We start from the raw sequence: 20,011 nt of genomic DNA, 5'->3' as shown, positions 1-20,011 counted from the left end.
CCATGATCTTTGCTTCTGTACCCTGAATGAGTAAGCTAGTTTGAATTCTCCATATCTTTTCAAAACAGTAAAGAATATTTCCGTGGTTGCCAAGGCAGAGTAGAGAGGGTGAGGGAAAGTTGGATTGCGGGTTTGGAAATAGCAGATGCAAACTATTATATACAGAATGGATAAACAAGGTCCTATTGTATAGTACAGGGAACTATATTCACTATCCTGTAATAAACCATAATGGAAAAAAATATGAAAAATATTTTTTAGAAAAGAATATTTCCAAAATACTTTGTCAACCTAATATGCAAGTAGGTAGATACAGTACACACATAAAAGGTGATGATTTTTAAGAAAATACATAATAAAATGTATTTGGAGTATTCTGGAAAGTATAAGAATTTTAAATACAGATCATACTTGTTACTTTCAGTCTTAATATATTAGCCATGAAAGCTGGGGACTAGGCCATGTTGTCTACAGGTTCCTCTGAGCACTTTGCTTTAGAGGGCAAAAGAGAGCGTTCAAATGGGAGGAATTTTTAAAGAAATAAACATGCTTTTATATTTTATTGCATTAGAGGATATCTAGCAACATTTGGTCCTGCTGTGGAAGAGATAATGCTAACAGTTACAAGAACCAGCCTTTATTGAGATTTGTGTCAGGCCCTGTGCTAAGGGTTTCAGGGTTTCAGGTATATTCCTGCTACTAACCCTCACAACAACCCTATGAAGGTAGGACTATTTTTGTCCATTTTACCCTGGAGGAGACTAAGTCTTCAGTGAGGTTAAGTGACTTATCTGAGACCCCTTTTCTAGTAAATGGTTGCCCTGAGATTTGAATCCAGGCAGCATGACTCCCAAGTTCATTATTTTTAACCTCTACAACAAATAGCATTTTTAAAGCTTTTTTGAAAAAAAAAAAATTTGTTAGTCTTTTTTAAGTGAATATAGATTCTAATTCTTAATGGAAAACTAAAAGATGAATAGATAAATAACCAATTTATCTCTAAGACAGATGGGGATTTATGGCTATTAAAAATGTAGAACTTTCACTTCAAGCAAATGGTAGGCTATCTAGCAGTGTGTTCCAGAAATAAATTATGAACTCTCTGTAACAAGAGGCTTTGAGGGCAATGGTAATGGAAAGGAGAGAATGACAAGCATTAGTAAAAGCATCGGCATTCATTATTCTGCACCAAGTTGGTAATCTTTCCAAATTTGTTACTGTCCAAACCCAAAGGATAGGAAACATACAAACCATTAATGATGCTCCGTAATAATGTGCAACAAATCGAAGTGTCTTGCATATTACCTTCCTCTTCTCAGAGTCAAAATCCTAAAGACGTATGTTATTAAAAAGAAAAAAGTTAAGAGAACTAGTATCTGTAGCAGAAAAGTACAAATTATTAAATACAGAAATAGATTCTTTCTTCTTTATTTTTTGAAATGTACCTTGAGTAGGATTCCATTACTTTGGCATTTGGTTCTGTAGAAGCTGAGCAATAGCTGCAGCCTTCTAGAGCTACACTGTCAGATCTTTCCTTGTTTAAACGCTTAGCCCAGTAGAATTTAGATACAAGCACACATTTTATCAAGTGGAATACCCCAAGGATTCTCTGACAAGCAAAGATAAGAAGAAACCAATTTTCTACTTTCTTCAATTTAAAAGTTGGGACATAAGTCCTGTCCCTTGGTGACTGGACTGGATTCAGTTTCTAAATCTTCTGCCTTATCCCCATCATTCCACTGTATTTACTATTCTTCACCTATTTTCTCTTTCCCTTTTCCAAAATCTTTAAGATGTGTGACTCCTTGACTTCTCCCCTGCCCCGAGTCATTTTTCTCATTTCATTATTACATTTGTTTCTCTCCTATAAAGGCTAGACAAGTGTGTACCACAAGCTCAACTAGAAGTGGAAGAGCTCACCTGAAAAATATCGTATTTACTTCCGATTATGACCAGAGGAATTGGAAATGGGTCAAGTAATTCACGATCCTGTTAACAAACATATTTCATTGATTCACTGTAATTGTTTACTACTATGTATTCAGCAATTTCTATGACTTAGGTCAGTTCAAATCTGCCCACAGTGTTAACATTGTCGGCTTGACAGAGGTTGCTCCAGTATTTAATCTTTGAAGCTACATTTCTCAAGCATAAAACTAGAAATGACAGTTCCCTAAGCTACCATATTTATTCTTCATGTTCTGTTCTTTTATTTTCTTATATGTTGCCTTCCTGTTTTTTTTAAGTTATTTGTATTAACTGTTTGTTATAATAACATTTGGAGAAGGCAATGGCACTCCACTCCAGTACTCATGCCTGGAAAATCCCATGGATGGAGGAGCCTGGTGGGCTGCAGTCATGGGGTCGCTAAGAGTCAGACACGACTGAGTGCCTTCACTTTCACTTTTCACTTTCATGCATTGGACAAGGAAATGGCAACCCACTCCAGTGTTCTTGCCAGGAGAATCCCAGGGATGGGGGAGCCTGGTGGGCTGCCGTCTATGGGGTCGCACAGAGTCAGACACAACTGAAGTGCTTTAGCAGCAGCAGCAGCATAATAACATTTATACTGCATATACAGGAACCATAATTACCAGTTTTGTTTGATATTCCTTTGTAAAACACTCATATAAACTTTGGGCAATATAAAATACCTTTCTTAGTTTTCTAGATGATGACATTCCTGATTGTACATAAAAGACTTGTGTTACCATATTCAACTTGATAATTTAATTATCAGATGATAAAAAGATATTGATTATGTGACAGACAATTAATGAATGTATAGAATGACAGTAAAGGCTGTTGAAACTCTATTCCTTGCTTAAAACTGTATCCTTTTCTGGTCTTTGCTAGGTGACATTTGTACAACCTGGTTTTGTATCTTCATTTCACAGAGATTATAAAATCAGTATCAAACTACTACTTTAAAACTCTGTTCCTTTTGATTGGTGTAATATGCCATAACAATCACGGTAGATGTCTAACGAGAAGACATATGAAATCTTTTTCCTTGTTTTGCTCTGAGGTTTTATTAAATTGCTGTAATTTTCCAGTGAACAGGTTCATCCACATCAAGTGAATTTCAACTCATGCATAAAAATCTAAAGAAATTGTTTGTGATGTTATCTTTAACTATGTGTGGGGCTAAGAATTCCAAGAATAATCCCAGCAGCAACTCACGGGATGGTCCTTCTGCATATTGCTCCACATCTTCTGTCTCATTTCAGAAGCTGCTTTAGAATTCTTCTTCCCCAGTTTCATGATCACTTTATCTATGTTAAGTTTTGTGGCTTGCAACAGATTTTCCATGGTGGGCCAAAGGTCATTAGGTTTTGAAAGATCCAAAACAAGGACAATAGAAAACGTCCTAAAGAAATAAAAATATCTTTCAAAAAAAAAAAAAAAGACTCAAAATAATTACCATTTGAAACCCTACTATACTGAAATGTATTTTCTAAGAGTAACACTATAAGAAAAAAAACATAGCAATTTTCTAAGAAAAATATGCCAAAATTATAGCCTTATTTATTCCAGTGCTTTTCCTAGCAATATTTAAGTGTTACAACCAAACTTCTTGTTTGAACTAATAACAACCCAGTTCACATAATGTGCAATTGGATCCAACAGTGCCATGTTTAGATTCAGTTGTGCTGTGTGTTCCACAGAAGGAAAGCAAAAATAATCATCACAGCAGCAGCAACAATACAACAATGTGGTGAGGCAGAAGAAAACATTTACTGATGGACCCTGCCTGGAGTCTACCTAGCTTATCTCCTCCTAACCCAACAAGACTTCCTGGAAAATGTTACGATGGCATTTCTATGCATTAGAAATCTGAGGCACAGACTCATAGAGCTAGTGAACTGTAGAGCTGGTATTTAGACCCAGAGCCACATGGTTTTCTGCTTGTACCCTGCTACCTCTCTGAAAGGCCTTGCTGCCTCACTCCAGGCCACCACACACTCCACCACCATGACCATACGCACACATGCTCATGTTCATGTATATCAAACATAACTCTAAACTCAGCAACAACAAACAACCCAATTTAAAAATGGGCAAAGAACTCATATACATATTTCTGTATTTAAAGACATACATATGGCCAATAAACACAGGAAAAGATGTTCAGTATTATCATTAGAGATATGCAAATCAAAACCACAATGAGATACCACTTCTTGCCCATTAGGATAGCTACAATAAAAAATTTTTAAAATCCAGAAAATAATAAGTGTTGGAAAGAATAGAGAGAAATTGAAACCCTGGGGCACTGCCAATGGGAATATAAAACAGCAGAGTAGACAGTGTGGAAAGCAGCACAGTTGTTCCTCAAAAAATTATAGGAGGATCCAGCAATTCCACTTCTGGGTGTTTTGACATCAGGGACTCAAACAGGTATTTGTACACCAATGTCCATAGCAGCATTATTCACGATTGCAAGAGTGGAAATGACCCAAATGTTCATCAGTGGGTTAACAGCTGAACAAAATGTGGTAAATGAATACAATGAAATATTATTCAGCCTTAAAAAGGAAGGAAATTTTGACATATGTTACAACATGGATGAATCTTGAAGACATTATGCTGAGTGAAATAAACTAGACCCAAAAGGATGATTTCATTTACATGAAGTAGCGAGAGTAGTCAAATCATAGAGACAGAAACTAGAATGGTAGTTGCCAAGGGCTGGAAGAGGGGGAAGTAGGAAGTTATTGTTTAATGGGTACAGGTTCAATCTGGGGAGATGAAACGCTCTGGAGAGGGGTGGTGGTGATGGTGCCAAAACAATGTGAATAATACTGAATGTCACTAAACTGTATACTTAAAAATGGCTAAAATGGTGAATTTTATGTTATTTTACAATAAAAAACAAACATAAATCTAGAAGTATTACAGAACATGGTTATAATAAGTCTGAACAGCCATAATCATGGGCCAATATATCTTTGATCAACAGAGCAAACATTCTGCTAGCAGAAATAGCAAGGAATTATAATATAGGCTGGCTATAATATAGTCAAGTTATATGGGCTTTCCTGGTGACTCAGTGCTAAAGAATCCGCCTGTCAAGGCAGGAGATGCAGGTTCAATCCCTGGGCCAGGAAGATCCCCTGGAGAAGGAAATGGCAACCCACTCCAGTATTCTTGCCTGGGAAATCCCATGGAAAGAGGTGCCTGGCAGGCTGCAGTCCATGGGGTTGCAGAAGAGTTGGACAAATTAGTGACTAAACAACAATTATTTTGTTTAGTTTGAGCAAATCAGCTATTTTGTGTAAAGCAAAACAATAGCTAAATTCTATACTATAGGTCTAAATCCAGAAAGTAGTCTTTTCAGACATTACCTAAGATTTTCTATAAAGTTATTATGCCATTAAATTGTCTAGCCAACCATATCTTTCATTTGAATAAGCTCAGAAACAGCTTTTCTTAATTATAATGTGTGTGTGTGTGTGTGTATATATATATATAATATAAAGGAAAATAATTTTATTTTCAGAGTTTTAGCATGGTTAATGTTAAAAAAAAAAAAGACCATAGTTTAGCTTTTTTTTTTTTATTGTGGTAAAATATATATAAAGTGTATCATTTTTTCCAAATGAAAATAACTTTGTTTTAACCAAAGGGAAAATGGATTATTCAACTTTTTTCTAAGGTTAAAATTTATGTTTCCACTGCACTCCAAATACTTGTGTTACTTTTGCCTTCATAGAAAATGACAGCTAAAAAATTTTTTTATAACACACTACCTCTGAAAACAGGGAAGTGGACCACAGGAAATGCTCTCTTACCAATTATCTAAGGTCTATGGAAATGTTCAATGCATCTATAATTATTCTATGAACAGTCATTTTAAAGAAAAACAGTATCTAACAGCATTTGGTAAGGTGGCTGGGCTCTGTCCAACTCAAGGAAATTACATGTCGAATTAATTCCAGTCACAAAACACTCTGAGATTTGCGACTAACGAGGAGTGAAATGTTTTCCATGAATTTGTCAAGCACTCAGCAAGCTGCTTTGGACCCAGGCCTGTGGCACCCCTGCCCTCTGTTCATCATCACCCTGACCCCTCTTCTCTCCCAAGGCAGGCTCCAGCTGCTCTGGGATTCCATGGAAAGAAGACCAGGAACTCACAAAGAGAGGCAGTGAAACTGTGGAAAGATTTGGCTTCCTGCAGAAACCAGAATTTCTACAAGCCCATAAGGTCTAGAGAAGGGAAGTGAGGTAATACAGAAAGGTGATGTGACAACAGGGCCAGAACCGGAGCCAGCTCACAGTCTGGGAAGAGCTGCTCCCAGCCTTTACTCCTGTCTGCCTCAGGCCAGGCTGGCCGGCAGCTCTTGTTCCTTCAGCTGCTCCCCGCCCCTGTCATCTCCTCTCAGCCACACCACCATGAGTTGCCCTAATTCCCAGGCAGCTTCAATTATTTGTCTCTGTTAAAGAAGGACAAATGAGAACTACACAGCTGTAAAAATCCCATGATTCTAAAAAAATAATGTCGGGGGAAATGGTGGTTTTAAGTGAAAAAGCAAGATCTAAATGTGTATACACAATATCTCATACCTGTACAAAGTATATTGACAACCCTGGAAACACTGAAAGAAATACCTCCGTATGTTGAGAATAGTCCTTTTTTCATGTGATCACAGATGCTTTTACTTTTCATGTACGTTTCGCTATTTTTCCAAGTTTTCCTTATGATCATAAAAGATTTTTGTGATAAGTAAAAGACACTAAATTTTATTTCTTTAAAAAAAAAAAATCACTGGACAAAGAAAGCCAACATTACTAGCTAGTTACGGAAAAACAATTATCATGTTAACAAGAAAAAATTCTAAAGATCTTAATGGTTGAAATTTGACAAATTATTGTCAAGCCCTTTGTATCTGGTCCAGCAGCAATGGTCTGTTTTAAACTCTGACAACAGTAAGATATTTCAGATTTTTTAATTCTGTTTTCTTTGGCGAAGATGGGTTCCCAGGAACATTGTGAGAAATGTCACAATTTTCCACATCTGATTTGGCCAACATGTGGGAATCATTCTCAGGAAAACACCACCAAAGAGCTTGAGGTTTTCCCCCAGGTTCTTTTTCTTTAAGGTCAGCAAACAGACACTTCTTCCTCTTCTAACTCACAAACTTTCATTGCATGAGGCTTTACTGGTGTGTGTGCGTGCTAAGTCGCTTCAGTTGTGTCCAACTCTTTGTGACTCTATGAGCTGTAGCCCTCCAGGCTACCCTGTCCATGGGGATTCTCCAGGCGAGAACACCGGAGTGGGTTGCCATGCCCTTCTCCAGGGGATTTTCTTGACCCAGGGATCTAATCCGTGTCTCTTGTGTCTCCTACACTGGCAGGTGGGTTCTTTACCACAAGCGCCACCTGGGAAGCCCCTCAGTGATATTAACATCAGTATTAAATTAGTATTAAATTCAAGTGTGTGTTAGTCACTCAGTCATGTCTGACTCTTTGTGACCCCATGGATTGTAGCCTGCCAGGTTCCTCTGTCCGTGGAATTCTCCAGGCAAGAAAGAATACTGGAGTGGGTAGCCATTCCCTTCTCCAGGGGATCTTCCTGACCCAGGGACTGAATCCAAGCCTCCTGTATTGCAGGCACCTGAGCCACCAAGGAAGCCATTAAATTTAAAGGAAACATAATATCCAGTTGCAGGAAAAACTCAGGGGCTGAATTAGCTCATGCTTGGATGGGTATTCAAAAGAATTGAGTTTTCAAATTTATTTTTTGAAGTATTTTTTTTTTGCCAAGTGAATATATTGCCCAAGTGTTATTTGACATATTTTGTTCGTTTGTAGGCTTGCAAAATATGTTACTAGTCAGATGCCAACTATCTCATTTCAGCACAGGCCAGAACCTTCAGTTCAGTTCAGTTCAGTCGCTCAGTCATATCCAACTCTTTGTGACCCCACAGACTGCAGCATGCCAGGCATCCCTGTCCATCACCAACTCCCAGAGTTTACTCAAACTCATGTCCATTGAGTAGGTGATGCCATCCAACCATCTCATCCTCTGTCATCCCCTTCTTCTCCCACCTTCAATCTTTCCCAGCATCGGGGTCTTTTCAGATGAGTCAGTTCTTCGCATCAGGTGGCCAAAGTATTGGAGTTTCAGCTTCATCATCAGTCCTTCCAATGAATATTCAGGACTGATTTCCTTTAGGATGGACTGGTTTGATCTCCTTGCAGTCCAAGGGACTCTCAAGAGTCTTCTCCAACACCACAGTTCAAAAGCACTAATTCTTTGGCACTCAGCTTTCTTTATAGTCCAACTCTCACATCCATATATGACTATTGGAAATACCATAGCTTTGACTAGACAGACCTTTGTTGGCAAAGTAACATCTCTGCTTTTTAATATGCCGTGTAGGTTGGTCATAACTTTCCTTCCAAGGAGCAAGCGTCTTTTAATTTCATGGCTGCAGTCACCATCTGAGTGATTTTGGAGCCCAGAAAAACAGTCTGTCACTGTTTCCACTGTTTCCCTATCAATTTGCCATGAAGTGATGGGACCAGGTGCCACGATCTTAGTTTTCTAAGAGTTGAGTTTTAAGCCAACTCTTTCACTCTCCTCTTTCACTTACATCAAGAGGCTCTTTACTTCTTCTTCACTTGTGGTGTCATCTGCATATCTGAGGTTATTTCTCCCTATTGATATTTCTCCTGACAATCTTGATTCCAAGCTTGTGCTTCATCCAGTCCAGCGTTTCTCATGATGTACTCTGCATATAAGTTAAATAAGCAGGGTGACAATATACAGCCTTGACATACTCTTTTCCTGATTTGGAACCAGAACCTTGGTTCTTTCAAAATCTCTGAGAGCACTACAGTTTAGGCACATAGAAAGGAAGTTAAGGTAAACCTTCAGCAACATAAAACTGTCCCTGAAATTCTGATTCACAAAAAACTCATGTTCATCCTGTGGCCTCCACTGGATACTTACTAACTGCTATTCCTCACTGGCCCCACTTACCGTAAGGTGTCACTTGTGATTGGTATGCTGATTAAATCCAGTAAAGATGTTCCTCCACCTAGCTCCCAAAAGTGAGCAATATCTTTAGGCTGAAAAAAACAGGTTTTTTCATATTAATATTCTTTGATGTTTTTACATTTTAAATAGTTCTTATAGTTCATTAGCACCAGCTAGTAATAATTATGGATACAAGATATTACAGTCCTCAAGACCATTTATGGCAGTCAAAATTTTCTCCTTTATTGATCCCATCCCTCAAAATACACTAAAACATCTATTCCAAAGAACAAAGATGAAACATTAAGAATATACACGGGTACTAAATGCCCTGATTCTACCCTAATTTAATAGAAGACATTAAACAGCACCCCAACTCTGTAAATATCACAGGTAGCAAACACTCACATTAGAAATAAAATTAACAAATTGAACACATTTGGAATTATCTTTGTGAAAAAAGTTATAATTTTAGGTAGAAATAAAACAACTGAACGGGAAAACATCCTAATTGAGAGAGAAGACAGAAGCTCACACAATAAATCAGACATAAAGACAAGACCAGAGGAAACGGGGAGAACAGACAGGAGTCCAACCTGCAGATCAGGATCGACTGGGCAGAAGTATAAGCAGCTGGTCTGGGCCTGACATCCCTGGGGACAGTGACAGGCTGGCACTGGCAATACAAGCGGTAGGTGGGGGACACGGACTCTCTGCAACTGCTTCCCTTTTCAGAGAACTCAAACAACAGGAGGACTAAAAGGGCTGGGCAGTAGCCCAGTAGCTTGGAAAAAAGACCATCTATTCCATGACAACTGTCCTAGATTGCTGGCTAGCTGATGGCATTTCTCCTTCCGGCCAGATACTGAGAGCCTTCAAGATATGATTGTGTGAGGAGCTGATAAAGTTCTTCCATTTAGAACTCTTAGGAGACCCTTCAATCTGAGAAAGATATGAATCTTCTAGAATGAATACAGAAAAGCCCAACTTGAGAGCATAAAGTTTAGCAGAAACAAGCAGGTGAAAAACAAACCACATGAGTTTTCATGTACCCAATACCATGAACTTGGAAGAGGCAAATGGTCATTACAGCAGTTTGAGATAAATACATTTTGCTTTTTGACAGGTTATCATCTCAACCATTGAAACTGTTTTGCAGTTGGTATTTGAATCTCTAATGTTTGGGGGGAGAAATAAGTTTTCAGTGGACAATCTCCCTTGATTCACAACTGGATGAAGAAAAGCTTTTAGAGCTTTTCTCAAAAGTTAAGCTTATGAAAGTTGACTCAGAGTCTCCCACAACGAGGGTGAGGTATTTCTAGGCTCATCACCCATGCAAAAATGTATGTGATTCACAAAAACAAAGTTCTCCCACATCTCAATATATTGTTTTTTCTTTTCAATTTCATGGTTTCAATAACCAAGTTGCACTGGTGAATCCAGGAAGCAGCAACAGACCATTTAAACTCTCTATACACTGTCTAATGATCAAACACTTAGACTGGATCAACCTATAAAAATTTGCCTGTGTTATGGGAGTTATGGGACCTTCTTTATTCTAGATTGTTCTCCATACACCTAACTTTATTTAAGAAATGACCTCTTCCTTATGGGAACACCAAAAGAGAATTCTACTTAGAATTTTTTATTCTCCTAACATACACTATAAGTTCTCCCTCTATCCTGAACAATTTCTAACTATCCTCTATAGATGAACTAACACAAGTGAAAATAGGATTATGGCCAGTTAGGGCCTGTGGTCTCAAATAGGATTACCAATTTTAAGATGTATTTGTAAAAATGCTAATAATTTGGATTTTAAGCAGTATATTTTCATAAATATCCAACAGGTCAAATGTATATTTTTAGCAGATTTTTTCAGGAGACAAGATAACTCACAATGTTATTCTCATTTGAAAGGAGAAAATGTGCCCAAAGCCTGTACACTGAAGTTACAGAGTAATCCTATTCAAGCATCTTAAGACATAACAAATGAGAAGGCCGAAATATTTTCACAGTTTGGGTGGCTTCCTCTGTGCTCAGTTGCATTTGACTTTAAAAGTATTACATAGCTAGGAAGTATACTCCTGGATATGTTTATTGATTGTGGAAAAGATGGAAAATGTAGAACAATGCCAGCATCCTTACTTCTCCATACACGTGTAGAAGAACATCACCAAAAAGACACTCACTATGTTATGTCCTTTTGTTCTTCTTCCATACGTATATTCCAAAGCTAAGGTTGGTTTTGGTGGCTCATCCCTGTACAGTGAAGACAAGTATTATTACCATCATTTTCTTAAGCTATCATCTTACCTTATTTTTGCTTCTTAAGAACTTTATTAGCAGAGAAGTTACGCTGTGTGTAACACATTGAGATAAAAATGATTAAGAATTTATACAAAAATTAAATAAGCCTTCAAAAAAGCATCTTAACAGACTTCAGTAGCAACTGCAGAGGTGAGGAATGGCACTTGCGTTTAGTGGCAGCACCTAGTGACACCATTCGGGGAGCAGAGAAGGAGCTGGCCGTGTTGGTGGCTGCGTCAGGGCATATGCTCTCTGCATCCAGGCCACGTGGGAAGCAAAGAGAATAGGTTTATGCTCAGCCTCAATGTGAGGAGCTGGGAATGTAATGACTTTCAATTTAATGGAGACGTCAATAAAAGATTTTTTATACAGTTCTCAACCGAAATCATAGCTCAAACCTGGGCATCATTTAGCTAATGAGAGCTGCAAACCAACAAGACTTTCCTTACCAAAACTTCCTGAAACATGTACTGTAACCTGGTGGCATGCTTCCATGGTAAAGAAGGCTAAGAAGTACATAAAACAAATGGCAACATGTACAGTTTGATGACCAATAATGTGCTTCAGAAGCATACCCATGAGCAATTCAAAGATTATAACGTTCAAACGATCATGAACTAGATAAAATTAAAAAGTTTAAATACAGACTAGCATAGCCAAAACAAGTAAGTACTAGCTTTTACAGATTGAGTAATTATGCTAATTTCTTCCCTCAAATAAGGAAATCCATTATTAATCCTATACAATTTTTTTCTGCTTATTGTTGGTTTCATCTTTAAAGGAAGACTGTAAAAGCCATAATATGGATTCATAAGAATTAGAATATTTTGTTTAGGTCACAAAATGGAAATATGTCTTTTATATTCTAACTTGCAAATCCCATGGACGGAGGAGCCTGGTGGGCTGCAGTCCATGGGGTCGCTAAGAGTAGGACACGACTGAGCGACTTCACTTTCACTTTTCACTTTCATGCATTGGAGAAGGAAATGGCAACCCACTCCAGTGTTCTTGCCTGGAGAATCCCAGGGACAGGGGAGCCTGGTGGGCTGCCGTCTATGGGGTCGCACAGAGTCGGACATGACTGAAGCGACTTAGCAGCAGCAGCCTTACAATAAGAATAAGCAAAAATGTATTCTAAAGTTTAATATAACACTTACCTGTCAAGACACCTTAGAATAATAGTAGTCTTTCCCTAGAAATTCAAAAAGAAAGAATACTGTGTTAATGTCATCCACATGTAAAATTTTATTATTGTTCATAATTGTGGCCCAAAATAGCTTTTAATCACTTGAATGATAAATTACCTGGAAACTAGAAACTTTCAGAATTGCTCCTAAGTTTGATAAGTGGAAAAAGTTAACTGTCAACTTTCCATCAGAGTGTAACTACACTGCTATTATTATAATTATAAAGTACCACAGATGACAAATACTAGAAAATCAAACCTCATTTTAGTGGTCAACTTGGCAGCTGTCTTAAATTTTCTCTCTACTCGTTAATGCTAATTACTGGTTAAGCTGATGATTAGTGTCTTCTAAAATGTTTTAATTCCAATTTGTTGAAGTGGAAATAAAAAAGGATAACACACAAATATAGGACATGTTGAAGACATATTCCAAGTAAGCAATCCAGATACCAGTTAGAATACTTTTTTTGGTTTGTCTTATTTCTAGAAGATGTACTTTAAATTTCTTTTTAGGAGTCAGGAAATAGAGGTTCTGGTCCCATGTCAGCCACTAATCATGAAACTTAACCTCACATCTGAGCCAGGGACTGATCTAGTGGTTTAAGTCACTGTTTTTTTTTTAAACAGTGAAGCTTTACTTTTTTAAGACAATCTTTCACAGGAATATAAATAAAAGAGCAGCAGGGAAAGTTTACCAGAGGAGACCTTTAGGATTCAAAGAAAGCAGTTTAGACAACTCTGGACTACCAAAAACACGGATTATTTCACTATATATGTGTTTTTTAAAGCCAAGGAACCTACAATACTTACCCCCAAAAAGATAAACTGTGACTCCAAATTACATCTGGGCTATGATTAAATTGAATGACTTTTTTGGTAGTAAGATTTATAAATAAATCATTGGAATAGCACTAAAATACATAATTGAAAGATACTTATTGGTAGGTGTTATATCAAAGTGAAAGATCAGAAACAATCTAAATTTTCCAAATAGGGGACTGACTAAATTATGACCATCAGTATAATGAATAACACGCAGATCACAGGTATAATGTAGGAATAGACATACTGACCTAAATCAAATCCCTTAACGATTATACAGTGGAAGTGAGAAATAGATTTAAGGGCCTAGATCTGATAGATAGAGTGTCTGATGAACTATGGATGGAAGTTTGTGACATTGTACAGGAGACAGGGATCAAGACCATCCCCAAGAAAAAGAAATGCAAAAAAGCAAAATGGCTGTCTGAGGAGGCCTTACAAATAGCTGTGAAAAGAAGAGAAGCAAAGGAAAGATATACCCATTTGAATGCAGAGTTCCAAAGAATAGCATGGAGAGATAAGAAAGCCCTTCCTCAGTGATCAATATAAAGAAACAGACGAAAACAATAAAATGGGGAAGACTAGAGCTCTCTTCAAGAAAATTAGAAATACCAAGGGAACATTTCATGCAAAGATGGGCTCAATAAAGGACAGAAATGGTATGGACCTAAAAGAAGCAGAAGATATTAAGAGGTGGCAAGAATACACAGAAGAACTGTACAGAAAAGATCTTCATGACCCAGATAATCACGATGGTGTGATCACTCACCTAGAGCCAGACATCCTGGAATGTGAAGTCAAATGGGCCTTAGGAAGCATCACTATGAACAAAGCTAGTGGAGGTGATGGAATTCCAGTTGAGCTATTTCAAATCCTAAAAGATGATGCTGTGAAAGTGCTGCACTCAATATGCCAGCACATTTGGAAAACTCAGCAGGGGCCACAGGACTGGAAAAGGTCAGTTTTCATTCCAATCCCAAAGAAAGGCAATGCCAAAGAATGCTAAAACTACTGCACAATTGCACTCATCTCACACGCTAGTAAAGTAATGCTCAAAATTCTCCAAGCCAGGCTCCAGCAATACATGAACCGTGAACTTCCTGATGTTCAAGCTGGTTTTAGAAAAGGCAGAGGAACCAGAGACCAAATTGCCAACATCCGCTGGATCATGGAAAAAGCAACAGAGTTCCAGAAAAACATCTATTTCTGCTTTATTGACTATGCCAAAGCCTTTGACTGTGTGGATCACAATAAACTGTGGAAAATTCTGAAAGAGATGGGAATACCAGAGAACCTGACCTGTCTCTTGAGAAATCTGTATGCAGGTCAGGAAGCAACAGTTAGAACTGGACATGGAACAACAGACTGGTTCCAAATAGAAAAAGGAGTATGTCAAGGCTGTATATTGTCACCCTGCTCATTTAACTTATATGCAGAGTACATCATGAGAAACGCTGGGCTGGATGAAGTACAAGCTGGAATCAAGATTGCCAGGAGAAATATCAATAACCTCAGATATGCAGATGACACCACCCTTATGGCAGAAAGTGAAGAGGAACTCAAAAGCCTCTTGATGAAAGTGAAAGTGGAGAGTGAAAAAGTTGGCTTAAAGCTCAACATTCAGAAAACGATGATCGTGGCATCCGGTTCTATCACTTCATGGCGAATAGATGGGGAAACAGTGGAAACAGTGTCCGCCTTTATTTTTCTGGGCTCCAAAATCACTGCAGATGGTGACTGCAGCCATGAAATTAAAAGATGCTTGCTCCTTGGAAGAAAAGTTATGACCAACCTACACAGCATATTAAAAAGCAGAGACATTACTTTGCCAACAAAGGTCCGTCTAGTCAAGGCTATTGTTTTTCCAGTGGTCATGTATGGATGTGAGAGTTGGACTATAAGGAAAGCTGAGAGCCGAAGAATTGATGGCTTTGAACTGTGGTGTTGGAGAAGACTCTTGAGAGTCCCTTGGACTGCAAGGAGATCAACCAGTCCATCCTAAAGGCAATCAGTTCTGACTGTTCATTGGAAGGAATGATGTTGAAGCTGAAACTCCAATACTTTGGCCACCTGATGCAAAGAACTGACTTATCTGAAAAGACCCTGATGCTGGGAAAGATTGAAAGCAGGAGGAGAAGGGGACAACAGAGGATGAGATGGTTTGATGGCATCACCAACTCAATGGAGATGAGTTTGAGTAAACTCCAGGAGTTGGTGATGGAGAGGGAAGCCTGGCATGCTGTGGTCCATGAGGTCGTGAAGAGTCGGACACAACTGAGCGACTGAACTGAACTGAATTGAACTGAGACACATTGACACGATAAGACATGCATAACAGATTACCATGACCCTATTTTCAGTTAAAAATCATCTCTTCCTTGAGATGCATATACACACACATACAGATAGAGAAACAAACAGAAATCCAGAGAGACATCACATGTTAACTGTGAATGTTTCCAGGTGATAACTTTAAAGGTAATTTATTTTCTAAAGAAAATAAGGATTTTCTAATTATCCTACACTTTACATGTATCACGTGTAGTGTATTTTTAACTTTTTTAAATAATGAGGACTATGACACCTAAAAATAAATGTATTCAATGTGCAGGAAAGTATACAGAATTACTGTATGTTAGAAGTAGGAATCTTAGAGAATATCTAGCCAATCTTCTCAAATTCTCATGGTTCCACAGCAGTGATTTAAATTATTTTTATTATAATTTCATATTAATGTATAAGAGTACCTGGTGGAATTTCAAATAAAAATAAACTCAACTCGGGGCACTGAAATCAGCTTTTAGATTATCATTAAAATAACAATCCAAATTTTAAAAATTCACTAGTAAACTGTTGCCGATTGAGAAGGCATCCACAGACTCCTGGGTTTCCAAGTCCAAGAAGCACTGACACAGTGCAAGTTCACTGAGTGACTATCAGAATGAACCCACACTCCCTTCCGTTACGTCCATCACAGCAGAAGTCCAGCCTCCCTCTGACTTGTCATCCTTGCAACTCTAATTCCATAATCCTCTACATATCCCTTCATCGGGCATAATAATCTCCTCCCTTCCAAAATCCAGCTGCCCTGAATCCTCAACTTCTTCTTCAGAACATTCTATTTGCTGGCCTGCACTAAGATATGACTATCTCTTGAACTTCCTCTGTGGTCCTATTAAAGAAGGCTATTTATTCTTCATCACCCCCACACACTTCAGGGCCCTCCCTGCTCTCCAGTGCCACCTAGAGGCAACTACTCTACTTCTCTCCTCTTGCAGGAATCTTAAGAGGCTTGTATCAGCCCACCCTCTTGGTTATCTCTTCCTCAGGCTACCTTCCCCTCTCAGCTACTGTCATTAGTCTTGTTCACCTCACCCCCTACATGGGCATGGGCAACCCACCTATGACCCCGACCTCCAGGTGCCCTTTGCCTCAAGAGACTCTTTCCTTCACTCCACTTCTGCCACATGTCACTTTCGGGGTTCTATCTTGAATCATTTCACTACTGGAAACTGTACCACTTCCAAAATCACATGCACAAACAACACATTCTCTAAGCACTTTTTTCGGAACTTTACTTTTTTCAGCTTTACTGAGAGGTCTCCAAAGTCCATGTATCCTTCTGGGACACAGGGCAGACACAGAAGGCTGCTCTGGCTACCTGGGCACTGACGCCACCTGGTAAAGATGTAGCCTCATTGACACAGAAGTTAGTTCCTGACTAACTTCTGTTATCATGCCTTTAACATGCCCTTAGGTAGACACATGAAGCACAAAAATAAAATAGTATCATATATACAACAACTATCTCTATTATATATATGTAAGATTATATATATCATAAAATAAGATAGTCCCCAACTTAGGATAGTTCCATTTATGATGTTTTGACTTTATGAAAGTGCAAAATTGATATACACTCAGTAGAAACTGTCCTTTTCCCGGGCTAGCGATACGTACTAATAAACTCTTCCTGTGATGGTGGGCAGCAGCAGTGAGCTGCAGCTCCCAGTCAGCCCCTCGATCATGAGGGGAACAAGCAGTACACTTACAACCGTTGTTTTTCACTTTCAGTATGTTATTCAATAAACTAACTGCACAAGATATTCAACACTTTATTATAAAATAGGCTGTGTGCTAGGTAACTTGGCTCAACTGTAAGCTGCCATAAATATTCTGAGCACATTTAAGGAAGGCAATGGCACCCCACTCCAGCACTCTTGCCTGGAAAATCCCATGGATGGAGGAGCCTGGTGGGCTGCAGTCCATGAGGTCGCTAAGAGTCGGACAAGACTCAGTGACTTCACTTTCACTTTTCACTTTCATGCATTGGAGAAAGAAATGGCAACCCACTCCAGTGTTCTTGCCTGGAGAGTCCCAGGGATGGGGGAGCCTCGTGGGCTGCCGTCTATGGGGTTGCACAGAGTCAGACACGACTGAAGCGACTTAGCAGCAGTAGCAGCAGCAGGCTAAGCTATCAGGAAGATTCCCTGGAGAAGGGCATGGCAACTCACTCCAGTATTCTTGACTGGAGAATCCCATGGACAGAGTAGCCTCGTGGGCTACAGTCCACGGGGTTGCGAAAGTTGGACATGACTGAAGTGGCTTAGCACACCAGCACGTAGGCTAAGCTATAATGTCGGTTAGGTCAGATGTGTTAAATGCACTTTTTGACTGACAATATTTATGGGGATGTAATCCCACCATAAGTCAAGGAAGGTCTGTAATATAAACCCCAAATAGGATGAATATCAGCATCTTGGATCTGCAAGTCATGACCTTTTTTAGACAGTGTCACCAGCAGTTCTGTGTCTCTGGCCAGAATTTTATAATCCAAGCAGAGCTGCATGAAGATATGATACATCTGTTCCTGCTCTGTATGGCTACTTCCAAACCCTTTTTGCATCCCTGGCTACACAACAGAAACTTACAGCGAGTGGGACATGGTCTCTTGCTACTAAAGTGTTCTGATGGATATGCTGTCCTTTTCCCCTTTATTTTCCAGAACAATAAATAACCCTTTGAAACCCTGTGACAAACATCATTGAGTGTGTTCACTCAGTCATGTATGACTCTTTGCGACCCCACAGACTGTAGCCCACCAGGCTCCTCTCCAAGGAATTTTCCAGGCAAGAATACTGGAGTGGGCTGCTATTCCCTTCTCCAGGGGATCTTCCCGACCCAGAGATTGAACCTGATCTCCTGCACTGCAGGCAGATTCTTTACCATCTGAGCTACCACAATTCAATTATTCCTTAAATGAAATTCCTAAAAGTGAAGTAACTGAATTTAAAAAATGAATATTATTTAAGATAATGCCTTATTGACTTAGATGCTGACTTATTTAAATGGATCCTGGCTTTTATACTTAGTTGAGGTAAAAGACCTTAATATTGTCAAATTATGAAATAAAAATATAGTTAAAATGTTTTAAATTATATTTACTACTATAATTTTTCCTAGATCAATTCACACTAAATATGGTATTGTTGTTCAGTTGCTAAGTCATGTCCAACCTTGTGACCCCATGGACTGCAGTGTACCAGGCTTCCCTGTCCTTCACTATCTCTTGGAGTTTGCTCAAACTCATGTCCATCGAGTTGTGATGCCATCGAACCATCTCATCCTCTGTTGCCCTCTTTTCCTCCTGGCCTCAATCTTTCCCAGCATCAGGGTCTTTTCCCTGAGCTGGCTCTTCACATCACACGGGCAAAGTATTGGAGCTTCAGCATCAGTCCTTCCAATGAATATTCAGGGTTGATTTCCTTTAAGATTGACTGGTTGGATCTCCTTGCCATACATAGGACTCTCAAGATCTTCTCCAGTACCACAGTTTGAAAGCATCAATTCTTTGGTGCTCAGCATTCTTTATGGTCCAACTCTCACATCTATACACAACTATCGGAAAAACCATAGCTTTGACTATACAGACCTTTGTAGGCAAAGTGACATCTTTGCTTTTTAATATGTTAAGTTTATCATAGCTTTCCTTCCAAGGAGCAAGTGTCTTTTAATTTCAATGGCTGCTGTCACCATCTGTAGTGATTTTGGAGCCCAAGAAAATAAAATCTGTCACTGCTTCCACTTTTTCCCCATCTATTTGCCATGGATCAGATGCCATTATCTTAGTTTTCTGAATGTTGAAATATGGTATTAGCTAAGTATAAATTTAGCTCATTAACTTCAAACTCAATGGTTCCATGACCATGAGTTTGCATAAAATGTCTAAATATTATTTTCAAAATGTAATTATCCTAATATTAGGTGATAAAAACAATAATAACTTATTTTATATGTAAAATTCTTTCACCTGGGTATTTTCCAATCAAGTCTCAGTGAGAACATTAATGTTATAGTCAACATTCTTCTTAACTAACTTCCCCTTATGGTACTGCTGCTGCTGCTGCTAAGTTGCTTCAGTCGTGTCCGACCCTATGTGACCCCATAGACGGCAGCCCACCAGGCTCCCCCGTCCCTGGGATTCTCCAGGCAAGAACACTGGAGTGGGTTGCCATTTCCTTCTCCAATGCATGAAAGTGAAAAGACAGAGTGAAGTCGCTCAGTCATGTCCGACTCTTAGCGACCCCATGGACTTCAGCCTACCAGGCTCCTCCGTCCATGGGATTCTCCAGGCAAGAGTACTGGAGTGGGGTGCCATTGCCTTCTCCGCCCCTTATGGTACACAATACTTAAATTTCTCAAAAGAT

The 20,011-nt window shown here is 38.9% G+C and overlaps 1 protein-coding gene across 1 annotated transcript in view; it reads right to left on the bottom strand.

The window, feature by feature from the left end:
* DYNC2LI1 (dynein cytoplasmic 2 light intermediate chain 1) overlaps positions 1–20,011 on the bottom strand; it is a 38,106-nt gene that overhangs the window by 12,906 nt on the left and 5,189 nt on the right. The window contains exons 3-8 of the mRNA NM_001038051.2: positions 12,454–12,488; positions 11,179–11,248; positions 8,990–9,078; positions 3,184–3,370; positions 1,921–1,989; positions 1,252–1,329 (exon numbers count right to left, since the gene is read on the bottom strand). Coding sequence (NP_001033140.1) covers positions 1,252–1,329; positions 1,921–1,989; positions 3,184–3,370; positions 8,990–9,078; positions 11,179–11,248; positions 12,454–12,488 — 528 coding nt within the window. The remainder of the gene's footprint in view (positions 1–1,251; positions 1,330–1,920; positions 1,990–3,183; positions 3,371–8,989; positions 9,079–11,178; positions 11,249–12,453; positions 12,489–20,011) is intronic.

Source organism: Bos taurus, chromosome 11 (genome assembly GCF_002263795.3).
Source record: "Bos taurus isolate L1 Dominette 01449 registration number 42190680 breed Hereford chromosome 11, ARS-UCD2.0, whole genome shotgun sequence".
NCBI classification, from domain to species: Eukaryota; Metazoa; Chordata; class Mammalia; order Artiodactyla; family Bovidae; genus Bos; species Bos taurus.
This window is presented reverse-complemented; position numbering and strand designations above follow the sequence as displayed.